This window comes from Oncorhynchus nerka, linkage group LG17 (assembly GCF_034236695.1).
Source record: "Oncorhynchus nerka isolate Pitt River linkage group LG17, Oner_Uvic_2.0, whole genome shotgun sequence".
In the NCBI taxonomy this organism is placed as follows: domain Eukaryota; kingdom Metazoa; phylum Chordata; class Actinopteri; order Salmoniformes; family Salmonidae; genus Oncorhynchus; species Oncorhynchus nerka.
The window spans coordinates 22,323,485-22,338,677 of NC_088412.1; the positions used below are offsets into that span (position 1 = coordinate 22,323,485).

The window sequence follows — 15,193 nt, forward strand, 5'->3', positions numbered from 1 at the left end:
GACCTGTTTCAGGGTTGGTGGTAGTATCCCCTTTGGTCATGGTGCTATAATGACTAAATATACTGTTCTGGAAGAGTGAAACAGAGAGCAACAGTCAAGTTATTCAAAACATTGACTCTCATGCCAGCCCTGTTACTCATTCCACTGTTGCCATGCTTGCTTACCTCATAGGACACACAGAGAGAAAGAGGGAATCTTGACTCCTCAAATCATTGACTGTGACCTATTCTCATCAGAAAGACACACAAAATCCTATGTCACTACTGGTCGTTTGAGGTGGCTGAGTGTGAACTCAAATGGTCCCAAGGTTTAACATTTAAGACGTTCGATCAGTAAATGACAAAATACCTACCGAACATGAGTTAACCCAGCTTTGGTTGAAAGTTTTTGTTTGGTAAGCAGTTGGTGAAACTTGTCGATCCAACTATTTGAGTATCATACTTTTAAGCCAGGACTCTCAAAAGGTAACACAACAAGAGGCGGTGAATCGTGGTAGATATCCTGTTTTCATCTGTCACCATGACCTAAAGAGGAGTAATGATCGTATTCAGTGGAATGAAGGTCAACCCAGTTCACCTCAGACGGACCAGAGAGAGGGGCTCCACCTCCTTAGCTATAACTCTCTAATTCCCTCTTCTCCTTACAAAGAAAATAGACAACAGGTAAATGTTACCTGATGACAACAAACACCAACCCTAAACACTAGCCTCCCGCACACAATTTAGCTTAAACAGCACAAACTCGAATAAGCTCCCACAATTAATGAACTAAGAAACGTACTTCCTAACAAACCCATAGCTCGATGTTAAAAAGTGTGTAGGTGTGTAGGTGATCGTTAATAACACTCACCTGTAAACAGCAGCCTTTGAGTATCCCTCCATGGCTTGTGTGTCTCTGTGTGTCACATAACACCTGTTACCAGGTGACGATCGCACGTGCCAACAACCTCAGCAGTCAGACCACAGCTGAATATTAACATGGTGGTGACTTTCCACACATTCTCCATAGCATTTCATAACAATCCACCTGCTGGCGTTCCTCCCTCTCTTCCTGCCTCTCTCAGTCCCTGCCCCTCTCTCTTTCCCAGGTAGCTTCAGTATCAACATATTCTACCTGCACCTGCCAGAGAGAGGGAGGGAGGGAGGGAGGGAGGGAGGGAGGGAGGGAGGGACAATGTGTAAGGAGAGACAGGAGAAAAAAATAAAATGAAAGGTGGAAAGGTTATAAGAGTTTGTGGGAGAACACAAATACCAGTGGTCCCTCGATCCCCAGCCCCTTTTCTCTGGCCATTCAACATTGAGATGTACTCGTCTGTACAGAGGGACTCATTGACGTCTTTGGCTGAATTTCAATAGTTTAAGGAGGATGGGAAAGCAGTCTACAGAAAACAAGGAAATTATTTTGAGATTTAGTCTTTGTCACAATGCTAATAAGGCTAACTAACACAGGCCTGAATGTCAGGTGAAAGTATGTATAAGTAGGTAATAGGTCACCATCTTTGTCCTGGAAATACCAGACCAAATTCCCAGTTCTGATTTCCTTTCACCATGGGTTTCGTGTTCTTTCCCCTCACAACACTGAGGTCTCCTTTTCTTCCCCACATCATCCCCCTCTCTCCCTCTTCCCTCCTCTCCCTTTCCTTCTCCTCCTCTCTCTTCCTCTGTCTTTTCTCTCCCTATCTCCCTCTCTCCCTCCTTCTTTCTCCATTCCTCTCTCTCCTTCTCGCTCTATTTTTCCTTACCTCTCTCTCCCTCTCTCTCTTTCTCCCTTCCTATCTCCCCCTCTCTCCTTCTCTCCTACTCTGTCTATTAGAGCACTCCAAGCTGCAGGAGGACTGAGATGAGGATGGAGGGGCACAGTGAGCTCCCTCCCATGGGTGGTTACTCTGTCTTTATCCTCAAAGGGAAGCTCCTTTCCACACAAAGCCCCATGTATTGACCTTACAACATGATGAAAAACCTCCATACACCTCAACTAGGAAAGTGCCTTCGGTATACCACGTTATGCCATAAGCAATTTGATTGTTTTCACTGTTAACTCACTACTCCAAGTTCTGGAGCCTCCAGCGACGGTTCCCAGTCCGGAGCCTCTGGCGACGATCCACGGTCCGGAGCCTCCGGGGACGATCTACGGTCCGGAGCCTCTGGCGACGATCCACGGTCCGGAGCCTCCGGGGACGATCTACGGTCCGGAGCCTCTGGCGACGATCCACGGTCCGGAGCCTCTGGCGACGATCCACGGTCCGGAGCCTCTGGCGACGATCCACGGTCCGGAGCCTCCGGGGACGATCCACGGTCCGGAGCCTCCGGGGACGATCTACGGTCCGGAGCCTCTGGCGACGATCCACGGTCCGGAGCCTCCGGGGACGATCTACGGTCCGGAGTCCCCGGCGATGATCCACGGTTCGATTCCTCCGGCGATGACTCACGGTCCGGCGCTTCCGGCGACGATCCCCGCACCAGAGGCGCCCCCGAGGTTGGCGGAGCCACGAGCGGAGCGGGGTCTACGTCCCGAACCGGAGCCGCCACCAAGGCTAGATGCCCACCGGGACCCTCCCCCATAGAGTCAGGTTTTGCGGCCGGGGTCCGCACCTTTGGGGGGGAGGGTACTGTCACACCCTGACTTTAGAGAGCCTTTTTATTCTCTATTTTGTTAGGTCAGGGTGTGACTAGGGTGGGAAATCTATGGTTTCTATTTCTTTGTTGGCCGGGTATGGTTCCCAATCAGAGGCAGCTGTCTATCGTTGTCTCTGATTGGGGATCATACTTAGGCTGCCTTTTCCCACCTGTAGTTTGTGGGATCTTGTTTTGGTACTGTGCAGTTTAGCCCTACTATACTTTACATTTCGTTTGTATTTGTTGTTTTTTCGGTGTTCATTGAATAAAGTAAGATGTACGCCTACCACGCTGCACCTTGGTCCGATCCTTCCATCGACGAGCGTAACACCTATTACATTCATGTATGGGCTATAGTATTTGAATAGCCATTCTGGTCTAAATTCTTCTTCCAGTCCTCTTGTGTATTTCAAGTTCTCAACCACATTCAGAGGACTGACGTGGACCAGAAAACCACCCAGCTAGCACATAATTTTCTGAGAACCATATGTTTCTTAGAACTCAGTGGGAGTGTGTTTGTCTTATGGTTATTTTGCATACAACTTTCTGGAAATGGTGCAGGAAAGTTGCTTGACTTTGGAACATTCTCAGCACATGTAGCTCTTTCCTACAGTCAAATGACCAAATCGCCTTCTAGTGGCCTCATGGGTGGACTGTTATTAATATTTTTCATAATTAATCAACTTTATTATTTTATTTATTTTTTATCCGGTGTTTCTATGTCAAACAGTTTTGCTATATTTCAGTCTGCTGTGATGTACTTCAAGTGTAACATTGGGATCCAAATTCTAAATGTAAGACATTTCAACTATATCTGACATGGTACAGGTGTCTTCTTTTGTTTAAAACCATAACCATGTGTGTTAAAAGTATTCTTGAAAGATTTAAGGAAGTTACTCAAAAACCTCCAAATAACCTATAATTTCTGTTCTGAGAGCGTTTGATTTGATTTGATTTAATAAAACCACCCAGGAAATCTTTCAAGAAACCAGAGTAAAACGTTTTCAGAACCTCCATGAACCTCCATGCAACCTAAAAAATGTTATGTTCTCAGAACATCGCCTCCCTACCACTGAGGAAGTACAGTTCCCGCTCAGCCCAGTCAAAACTGTTCGCTGCTCTGGCCCCCCAATGGTGGAACAAACTCCCTCACGACGCCAGGACAGCGGAGTCAATCACCACCTTCCGGAGACACCTGAAACCCCACCTCTTTAAGGAATACCTAGGATAGGATAAAGTAATCCCTCTCACCCCCCTTAAAAGATTTAGATGCACTACTGTTCCACTGGATGTCATAAGGTGAATGCACCAATTTGTAAGTCGCTCTGGATAAGAGCGTCTGCTAAATGACTTAAATGTAATGTAAATGTAACATTTAAAAAAACATTTTGTTTTACAGGTCAGGAAACGTATGGCTTCTTTCCCACAACCAATGTGAAACCAAAAATATACATTCCCACAACTTCCAACGAACCAAATGTGCTAGATGGGAAAGGTGGCCACAACAGTGGAAACTACTGAATGGTCTGGAATCACGATGGAACCACAGCAACTGTCAGGATTGTATATCAAAACGGTGGGTCAATTTCCTTAGGTCAAAAGGCAACTTCACCATTACTTTGGAAGATCAGAAGTGGACATGCAATGACTATCATTGGTATCAGTATGAAATAAATAAGTATATAAAACCCCTAAGATACATAGCTAATTATCTCAAAGCATGTTCTAGGTTCAAAAGGCATGTGTTATCAGAGCCATTTAGATGTCATACAATTCCACTGTTCAGTCAGCCCACCATCTTGTGCTTTTCTCTGTTGCCATCTGGTGGTTGTAAATAACCACTGCAGCTTGACAATCCACTACAAATGATTACCAGTTTATAAACATTAACAAGACTTCATGTTCTGTCAACACATATAAATATCTTACAGCTAGATCAAATGGTTCAATTGTATGTACTCTATTTAACATAGTGTTAAATGTGGTTATGTTTTTTACTCATACCCATTTGATTATCCTCAAAAGGGCCCCATACTAAACCTTGAATGCAAATGTCTTTGTGTGTGCACACGTGTGTATTTTATCAGGAACAATCAGTCCCATCTATTTTTAAATGTGGGCTTCTAGCAGAGTGGTTTTCAGAGATGCGTTGAGGCATGGAGTCTCAAACCTCCACACACAATAAGGCCAGTCGGACAGGCTTTTTCCACTACAGTTTAACTGCTGCCTGATATACCTGCTAAACCTCATATCCCTCAGCAAACACACAAACACACAAACACACACACACACACACACACACACACACACACACACACACACACACACACACACACACACACACACACACACACACACACACACACTTCGATGTGAATCTACCACACCACTGAATATAGCACAACAGGAGGAGGCCTACTTATGATAGTACATGTAACCGTAGGGACAGTTGCTGATTGATGTCCACACAAAGAGAGCTGGATGGGCAGACATACTGCAGTATATTTAGTTGGGAGTACATCAGTACCACTGTGTTGGTGTCAAACTGCAGCCCAGTAGCGCAGAGAGGACTGGAGGCCCCTTTGAGCTAGCTCCATCTCACCTGGTTAGATCAAACCAGTACTCAGTCCAATCAAATCAAATCAAATTGTATTTGTCACATGCGCCGAATACAACAGGTGTAAACCTTACCGTTAAATGTTTACTTACAAGCCCTTAACCAACAATGCAGTTCAAGAAATAGAGTTAAGAAAATATTTGCTAAATAAACTAAAGTAAAAAATTTAATCAAAAGTAACACAATAAGATTACATAACAATAATGAGGCTATATACAGGGGGTACCTGTACCGAGTCAATATGCAGGGGAACAGGTTAGTGGAGGTCATTTGTACATGTAGGTTGGGGTAAAGGGACTATGCAGGGATAATAAACAGGTTAGTGGAGGTCATTTGTACATGTAGGTTGGGGTAAAGGGACTATGCATGGATAATAAACAGGTTAGTCCAGGTCATTTGTACATGTAGGTTGGGGTAAAGGGACTATGCATGGATAATAAACAGGTTAGTGGAGGTCATTTGTACATGTAGGTTGGGGTAAAGGGACTATGCATGGATAATAAACAGGTTAGTGGAGGTCATTTGTACATGTAGGTTGGGGTAAAGGGACTATGCATGGATAATAAACAGGTTAGTCCAGGTCATTTGTACATGTAGGTTGGGGTAAAGGGACTATGCAGGGATAATAAACAGGTTAGTCCAGGTCATTTGTACATGTAGGTTGGGGTAAAGGGACTATGCAGGGATAATAAACAGGTTAGTCCAGGTCATTTGTACATGTAGGTTGGGGTAAAGGGACTATGCATGGATAATAAACAGGTTAGTGGAGGTCATTTGTACATGTAGGTTGGGGTAAAGGGACTATGCATGGATAATAAACAGGTTAGTCCAGGTCATTTGTACATGTAGGTTGGGGTAAAGGGACTATGCATGGATAATAAACAGGTTAGTCCAGGTCATTTGTACATGTAGGTTGGGGTAAAGGGACTATGCAGGGATAATAAACAGGTTAGTCCAGGTCATTTGTACATGTAGGTTGGGGTAAAGGGACTATGCATGGATAATAAACAGGTTAGTCCAGGTCATTTGTACATGTAGGTTGGGGTAAAGGGACTATGCATGAATAATAAACAGGTTAGTGGAGGTCATTTGTACATGTAGGTTGGGGTAAAGGGACTATGCATGGATAATAAACAGGTTAGTCCAGGTCATTTGTACATGTAGGTTGGGGTAAAGGGACTATGCATGGATAATAAACAGGTTAGTCCAGGTCATTTGTACATGTAGGTTGGGGTAAAGGGACTATGCATGGATAATAAACAGGTTAGTGGAGGTCATTTGTACATGTAGGTTGGGGTAAAGGGACTATGCATGGATAATAAACAGGTTAGTCCAGGTCATTTGTACATGTAGGTAGGGGTAAAGGGACTATGCAGGGATAATAAACAGGTTAGTCCAGGTCATTTGTACATGTAGGTTGGGGTAAAGGGACTATGCATGGATAATAAACAGGTTAGTCCAGGTCATTTGTACATGTAGGTTGGGGTAAAGGGACTATGCATGGATAATAAACAGGTTAGTCCAGGTCATTTGTACATGTAGGTTGGGGTAAAGGGACTATGCATGGATAATAAACAGGTTAGTCCAGGTCATTTGTACATGTAGGTTGGGGTAAAGGGACTATGCAGGGATAATAAACAGGTTAGTCCAGGTCATTTGTACATGTAGGTAGGGGTAAAGGGACTATGCAGGGATAATAAACAGGTTAGTCCAGGTCATTTGTACATGTAGGTTGGGGTAAAGGGACTATGCAGGGATAATAAACAGGTTAGTCCAGGTCATTTGTACATGTAGGTTGGGGTAAAGGGACTATGCATGGATAATAAACAGGTTAGTCCAGGTCATTTGTACATGTAGGTAGGGGTAAAGGGACTATGCATGGATAATAAACAGCCCAGGTGGCCATTTGATTAGTTGTTCAGCAGTCTTATGGCTTGGGGGTAGAAGCTGTTAAGGAGCCTTTTGGACTTTGACTTGGAGGTGCGGTAGCGCTAGCCGTGCGGTAGCAGAGAGAACAGTCTACGACTGGAGCCTTTGACTATTTCTCGGGCCTTCCTTTGACACCGCCTAGTATATAGGTCCTGGATGGCAGGAAGCTTTGCTCCAGCGATGTATTGGGCCGTATGCACTACCCTCTGTAGCGGCTTACTGTCAGATGCCGAGCAGGTGCCATACCAGGCAGTGATGCAACCGGTCAGGATGCTCTCAATGATGCAGCTGTAGATCTGCTTGGTCACGCAGTCGTGGGTGAACAGGAAGTGCAGGAGGGGACTGAGCACACACCCCTGTGGAGACCCTGTGTTGAGGATCAGCATGGTGGATGTGTTGTTACCTATCCTTACCACCTTGGGGCGGCCCATCAGGAAGTCAAGGATCCAGTTGCAGAGAAAGGTGTTTAGTCCCAGGGTCCTTAGCTTAGTGATGAGCCTTGAGGGCACTATGGTGTTGAACACTGAGCTGTAGTCAATGAACAGCATTCTCATATAGATGTTCCTTTTGTCCAGGTGGGCAAGGGCAGTGTGGAGTGCGATTGAGATTACATCATCTTTGGATCTGTTGAGGTGGTTGGCGAATTGGAGTGGGTCTAGTGTTTCTGGGATGATGGTGTTGATGTGAGTCATGACCAGCCTTTCAAAGTACTTCATGGCTACCGACATTTAAAAAATGTACTATTATTTAACCAGGTAAGCTAGTTGAGAACAAGTTCTCATTTACAACTGCGACCTGGCCAAGATAAAGCAAAGCAGTGCGACAGAAACACAACACAGAGTTACACATGGAATAAACAAGCATACAGTCAATAACACAATAGAAAAAAAAGAAAGTCTATATACAGTGTGTGCAAATGGCATGAGGAGGTAGGCAATAAATAGGCCATAGTAGCAAGCAAAGTAATTACAATTTAGCAGATTAACACTGGAGTGATAGATGAGCAGATGATGGTGTGTAAGTAGTGATACTCGTGTGCAAAAAAGCAGCAAAGTAAATAAAAACATTATGGGGATGAGGTAGGTAGATTGGGTGGGCTATTTACAGATGAACTAAGTACAGCTGCAGTGATTGGTTAGCTGCTCAGATAGCTGATGTTTAAAGTTAGTGAGGGAAATGTAAGTCTCCAGCTTCAGCGATTTTTGCAATTCGTTCCACTCACTGGCAGCAGAGAACTGGAAGGAAAGACGGCCAAAGGTGGTGTTGGCTTTGGGGATGACCAGTGTGATATACCTGCTGGAGCGTGTACTACGGGTGGGTGTTGTTATCATGACCAGAGCTGAGATAAGGTGGAGCTTTACCTAGCAGAGACTTATAGATGACCTGGAGCAGGTGGGTCTGGCGACGAATATGTAGCGAGGGCCATCCGGCTAGAGCATACAGGTCGCAGTGGTGGGTGGCGCTTTGGTAACAAAACGGATGGCACTGTGACAGACTACATCCAATTTGCTGAGTAGAGTATTGGAAGCTATTTTGTAGATGTTATCGCCGAAGTCGAGGATCGGTAGGATAGTCAGTTTTACTAGGGTAAGTTTGGCGGCGTGAGTGAAGGAGGCTTTTTTGCGAAATAGAAAGCCGATTCTAGATTTGATTTTGGATTGGAGATGTTTGATATGAGTCTGGAAGGAGAGTTTACAGTCTAGCCAGACACCTAGGTATTTGTAGACATGAGTGCTACGTGGCAGTAGTCATTTAGGAAGATTACCTTCACATTCTTGCACAGAGGGACTATGGTGATCTGCTTGAAACATGTAGGTATTACTGACTGGGTCAGGGAGAGGATGAACATTTCAGTGAAGACACTTGCCAGTTGGTCTGCGCATGTTCTGAGTACACACCCTGGTAAACCGTCTGGCCTGCGGCCTTGTGAATGTTAACCTGTTTAATGGTCTTGTATATCCTTTGCGTTGGACTCATCAAAGAAAACATCTTCGTCCAGTTCGAGGTGAGCAATCGCTGTTCTGATGTCCAGAAGCTATTTTCCGTCATAAGTGATGGTAGCAGCAACATTAAGTACAAAATAAAACAAACAAAATAGCACAGTTGGTTAGGAGCCCGTAAAACGGCAGCCATCTCCTCCGGTGCCATTAGAAAAACTTCCACATGAGCTCAAAAGCAGTGCAATACCCTGACCCGAATTACAGACTTGTAATCCTTCACACACTGTGAGATCAAACTATAATCTCTGTGGCCCTTTACATACTACTGGATGTGATATGTACCGATGGGTAAGTGGATTAGTGTGGGAGAACTCTACTTTTCTCTTTGAAGAGTCTACCTGCCAGGGAATACCATCCAGGCTCTGACCAACCTCTGCTCTCAGTCAACCTGTCACCCTGTCACCCAGTCACACTGCATCTGAGGCAGGAGGTGACACTTGTGAGCTAAATGAGGCAGTGAAACTTCCTGTGTAGAGTGGTTAGCACCTTAGCCGACAGGAGAGGAGCAGGAATCATGCAAAGACAACAATATTTCAAAAGGGCCTTTCGACCAAGATGGTGAACATGAAGACATGATTTGGTTTGAAATAGAACCACGTCTTGTCATTCACATTACATTATGTTAAATTGTCAAAATGCACATGCACACACTTCTGACAGCTCGAAACAGAAAGCAAAAAAAACAAGGCCGAAAAGTTTTTTTTTTTTTTTTAAGTCATTTTTTGATCAACTCTTTAATTAGCCATGTAAGATTAGGAGTCATAACCTGTCAAACAATACTTGATGTGTACTAGTTTACAGGACACCACAATGAACCACTTTCTGGAAGTACTGTATGTGAGACTGTGCATGGATGCAACACCCTGTATCTGTTAGCTGTGATAAGATGGGGGTTGGGAGGATGAAGCGGTGATATGGACAGGGTTCTGCTACTTGCCTATAGATATGCTAGCTAGCGTGTCGCTTTGTTGACATACTGTAGGCCTATGTATGCAGAGGAAGAAAATCCCATGCAAGCATAATGGCAGGAAGTGGTTTTGCCACACAATGAACTGAAACCTGTACTGTATCTCAATAGTTTAAAGTGGCTTCCTCTCCTCATACCTCCATCTGCACTAATGTGAAAGAACTGGACAGTTGTGAGAAAATACCCGATAGGCCGTCCACCACATTGTTTTCAGCCACCATGTATTCTCAGTTCAGTGCAGATAAATGAGTTTAAACTACTTTAGACTATTATAGATATGCCCTCCTGGCAGTGTTGGGAAGTAGTGAACTACATGTAGTTCAACTAGTAATTTAAAAACATTTTGCCGTAGCTTGGTGGTAGTTGAACTAAAGTCAAATCTAGGTAATATTTCCTGTAGTTAATGACTTCTTTGCCATGTAGCAGTGTAGCTACAGTCCATTCAGAAAGTATTCAGACCATTTTCCTTCTCCACGTTTTGTTATGTTACAGGCTTATTCTAACATGGATTCTTTTTAAAATCCTCTTCATTCGACACACAATACCCCATAATGACATCACAATACCCCGTAATGACATCACAATACCCCATAATGACATCACAATACCCCGTAATGACATCACAATACCCCATAATGACATCACAATACCCCGTAATGACATCACAATACCCCATAATGACATCACAATACCCCGTAATGACATCACAATACCCCATAATGACAAAGCGAAAACAAGCTTTTAGAAATGTTTCAGATGTATTAAAAAAAAAAAAAACAGAAATAACTTATTTACATACAGTATCAGTCAAAGTCTACTCATTCAAGGGTATTCCTTTATTTTAACAATCTTCTACATAGTATAATAATAGTGAAGACAACTGATATTTACTTTTTAAAACTTTTTTATTTAACCTTTATTTAACTACACAAGTCAGTTAGGAACATGTTCTTATTGACAATGACGGCCTACACTGGCCAAACGCTGGGCCAATTGTACAACGCTATATGGGACTCCCAATCACAGCTGGTTGTGCAGCTTGGAATTAAACCAGGGTGTCTGTAGTGATGCCTCAAGCACTGAGATGAGGTGCTTTAGACCGCTGCGCCACAAACAACACATACGGAATCATGTAGTAAAAAAAAAGAGTTAAACAAATCAAAATATATAAAATATTTTAGATTCTTCAAAGTAGCCACCCTTGGTCTTGATGACAGCTTTGCACAATCTTGACTTCTGTCAACCAGCTTCACCTGGAATGCTTTTCCAACAGTCCTGAAGGAGTTCCCACATATGCTAAGCACTTGTTGGTAGTTTTTCCTTCACTCTGCGGTCCCACTCATCCCAAACCATCTCAATTGGGTTGAGGTCAGGTGACTGTGGAGGCCAGGTCATCTGATGCAGCACTCCATCACTCTCCTTCCTAATCAAACAGCCCTTACACAGCCAGGAGGGGTGTTGGGTCCTGTTAAAAAACAAATGATAATCCCACGAAGCGCTGGTGTATCACTGCAGAATGCTGCGGTAGCCATGCTGGTTAAGTGTGCCTTGAATTCTAAACAAATCACTGACAGTGTCACCAGCAAAGCACCCCCACACCATCGCACCTCCTCCTCCACGATTCACTGTGGGAACTGCAGAGACACAAGGGTTGCAACCAAAAATCTAGAATTTGACCAAAAGACAGATTTTCATCGGTCTAATGTCCATTGCTCGTGTTTCTTGGCCCAAGCAAGTCTCTTCTTATTATTGGTGTCCTTTAGTAGTGGTTTCTTTGCAGCAATTCGAAACCATGAAGACCTGATTCACACAGTCTCCTCTGAACATTTGCTGTTGAGATGTGTCTGTTACTTGACCTCTGTGAAGCATTTATTTGGGCTGCAATTTCTGAGGCTGGTAACTCTAATGAACGTATCCTCTGCAGCAGAGGTAACTCTGGGTCTTCCATTCCTGTGGCGGTCCAGGTAAGAGCCAGTTTCATCATAGTGCTTGATGGGTTTTGTGGCAGCACTTGAAGAAACTTTGAAAGTTCTTGAAATGTTCCGTATTGACTGACCTTTATGTCTTAAAGTAATGATGGTGTCAGCGATTCGGTGCAGAGATGTAGTGGAGTCAGGCGCAGGACACAGGTTTGAGCAACACAACGGAGTTTACTCAAAAAGTCAAGCAAAAATTCCAAATAGGAACATACATACACACTAGCACATACAACAACCACTTAAGACACCAACAATCACGGACAGAACAGAAATGTATGCCAAAGGGTTAAATAAGGAACATGATATGGGAATTGAAACCAGGTGTGTGTGATACAGACAAAACAAAACGAAACTGAAACATGGATCGGTGGTGACTAGAAAGCCAGTGACGTCGACCGCCGAACACCACCCGAACAAGGAGAAGGGCCGACTTCGGCGGCAGTCGTGACAGGTGGACTGCCGTTTCTCTTTGCTTATTTGAGCTGTTCTTGCATATGGACTTGGTCTTTTACCAAATATAGATATCTTCTGTATACCACCCCTACCTTGTCACAACACAACTGATTGGCTCAAACGCATTAATGAAGGAAATAAATCCCACAAATTAACTTTTTACAAGGCACTCCTGTGAATTGAAATGCATTCCAGGTGACTACCTTCTGAAGCTGGTTGAGAGAATATCAAGACTGTGCAACGCTGTTATCAAGGCAAAGGGTGGCTACTTTTAAGAATCTCAAATATGAAATATATTTTGATTCGTTTAACACATTTCTTGTTACTAGGTGATTATTTCATAGTTTTGATGACTTCACTACTATTCCACAATGTAGAAAATAGTACACAAATAAAGAAAAACCCTTGAATGAAAAGGTGTGTCCAAACTTTGGACTGGTGCTGTAAGTATTCAGACCCTTTGCTCTGAAGCTGAGCTCAGGTGCATCCTGTTTCCATTGTTCATCCTTCATCTACAACTTTATTGGAGTCCACCTGTGGTATATTCAATTGATTGGACATGATTTGGAAAGCCACACACCTGTTTATATAAGGTCCCACAGTTGCCAGTGCATGTCAGAGCAAAAACCAAGCCATGAGGTTGAAGGATCTGTCCGTAGAGATCTGAGACAGGATTGTGTTGAGGCATACAGTGCCTTGCGAAAGTATTCGGCCCCCTTGAACTTTGCGACCTTTTGCCACATTTCAGGCTTCAAACATGAAGATATAAAACTGTATTTTTTTGTGAAGAATCAACAACAAGTGGGACACAATCATGAAGTGGAACGACATTTATTGGATATTTCAAACTTTTTTAACAAATCAAAAACTGAAAAATTGGGCGTGCAAAATTATTCAGCCCCTTTACTTTCAGTGCAGCAAACTCTCTCCAGAAGTTCAGTGAGGATCTCTGAATGATCCAATGTTGACCTAAATGACTAATGATGATAAATACAATCCACCTGTGTGTAATCAAGTCTCCGTATAAATGCACCTGCACTGTGATAGTCTCAGAGGTCCGTTAAAAGCGCAGAGAGCATCATGAAGAACAAGGAACACACCAGGCAGGTCCGAGATACTGTTGTGAAGAAGTTTAAAGACGGATTTGAATACAAAAAGATTTCCCAAGCTTTAAACATCCCAAGGAGCACTGTGCAAGCGATAATATTGAAATGGAAGGAGTATCAGACCACTGCAAATCTACCAAGACCTGGTCGTCCTTCTAAACTTTCAGCTCATACAAGGAGAAGACTGATCAGAGATGCAGCCAAGAGGCCCATGATCACTCTGGATGAACTGCAGAGATCTACAGCTGAGGTGGGAGACTCTGTCCATAGGACAACAATCAGTCGTATATTGCACAAATCTGGCCTTTATGGAAGAGTGGCAAGAAGAAAGCCATTTCTTAAAGATATCCATAAAAAGTGTTGTTTAAAGTTTGCCACAAGCCACCTGGGAGACACACCAAACATGTGGAAGAAGGTGCTCTGGTCAGATGAAACCAAAATTGAACTTTTTGGCAAAACGTTATGTTTGGCGTAAAAGCAACACAGCTCATCACCCTGAACACCCTATCCCCACTGTCAAACATGGTGGTGGCAGCATCATGGTTTGGGCCTGCTTTTCTTCAGCAGGGACAGGGAAGATGGTTAAAATTGATGGGCAGATGGAGCCAAATACAGGACCTTTCTGGAAGAAAACCTGATGGAGTCTGCAAAAGACCTGAGACTGGGACGGAGATTTGTCTTCCAACAAGACAAAGATCCAAAACATAAAGCAAAATCTACAATGGAATGGTTCAAAAATAAACATATCCAGGTGTTAGAATGGCCAAGTCAAAGTCCAGACCTGAATCCAATCGAAAATCTGTGGAAAGAACTGAAAACTGCTGTTCACAAATGCTCTCCATCCAACCTCACTGAGCTCGAGCTGTTTTGCAAGGAGGAATGGGAATAAAATTCAGTCTCTCGATGTGCAAAACTGATAGAGACATACCCCAAGCGACTTACAGCTGTAATCGCAGCAAAAGGTGGCGCTACAAAGTATTAACTTAAGGGGGCTGAATAATTTTGCACGCCCAATTTTTCAGTTTTTGATTTGTTAAAAAAGTTTGAAATATCCAATAAATGTCGTTCCACTTCATGATTGTGTCCCACTTGTTGTTGATTCTTCACAAAAAAATACAGTTTTATATCTTTATGTTTGAAGCCTGAAATGTGGCAAAAGGTCGCAAAGTTCAAGGGGGGCGAATACTTTCGCAAGGCACTGTAGATCTGAGGAAGGGTACCAAAACATTTCTGCAGCATTGAAGGTCCTCAAGAACACAGTGGCCTCCATCATTCTTAAATGGAAGAAGAATGGAATCACCAATACTCTTGCTAGAGCTGGCCGCCCTGCCAAACTGAGCAATCAGGGGAGAAGGGCCTTGGTCAGAGAGGTGACCAAGAACCCGATGGTCACTCTGACAGAGCTTCAGAGTTCCTCTGTGGAGATGGGAGAACCTTCCAGAAGGACAACCATCTCTGCAGATCTCCACCAATCAGGCCTTTATGGTCAGATGGGGCGGCAGCGTAGCCTAGTGGTTAGAGCGTTGG

General features: G+C 43.6%; 1 protein-coding gene across 1 annotated transcript in view; it reads right to left on the reverse strand.

Moving 5' to 3' along the window:
- Positions 1-1,071, reverse strand: part of LOC115144964 (phospholipid-transporting ATPase IC-like) — a 48,902-nt gene extending 47,831 nt beyond the window's left edge. Inside the window, exons 1-4 of the mRNA XM_065003057.1 lie at positions 850-1,071; positions 353-524; positions 165-223; positions 4-67 (exon numbers count right to left, since the gene is read on the reverse strand). Of these exons, the coding sequence (XP_064859129.1) occupies positions 4-40 (37 nt within the window). The 5' untranslated portion in view covers positions 41-67; positions 165-223; positions 353-524; positions 850-1,071. The remainder of the gene's footprint in view (positions 1-3; positions 68-164; positions 224-352; positions 525-849) is intronic.
- Between the last annotated feature and the right edge of the window lie 14,122 nt (positions 1,072-15,193).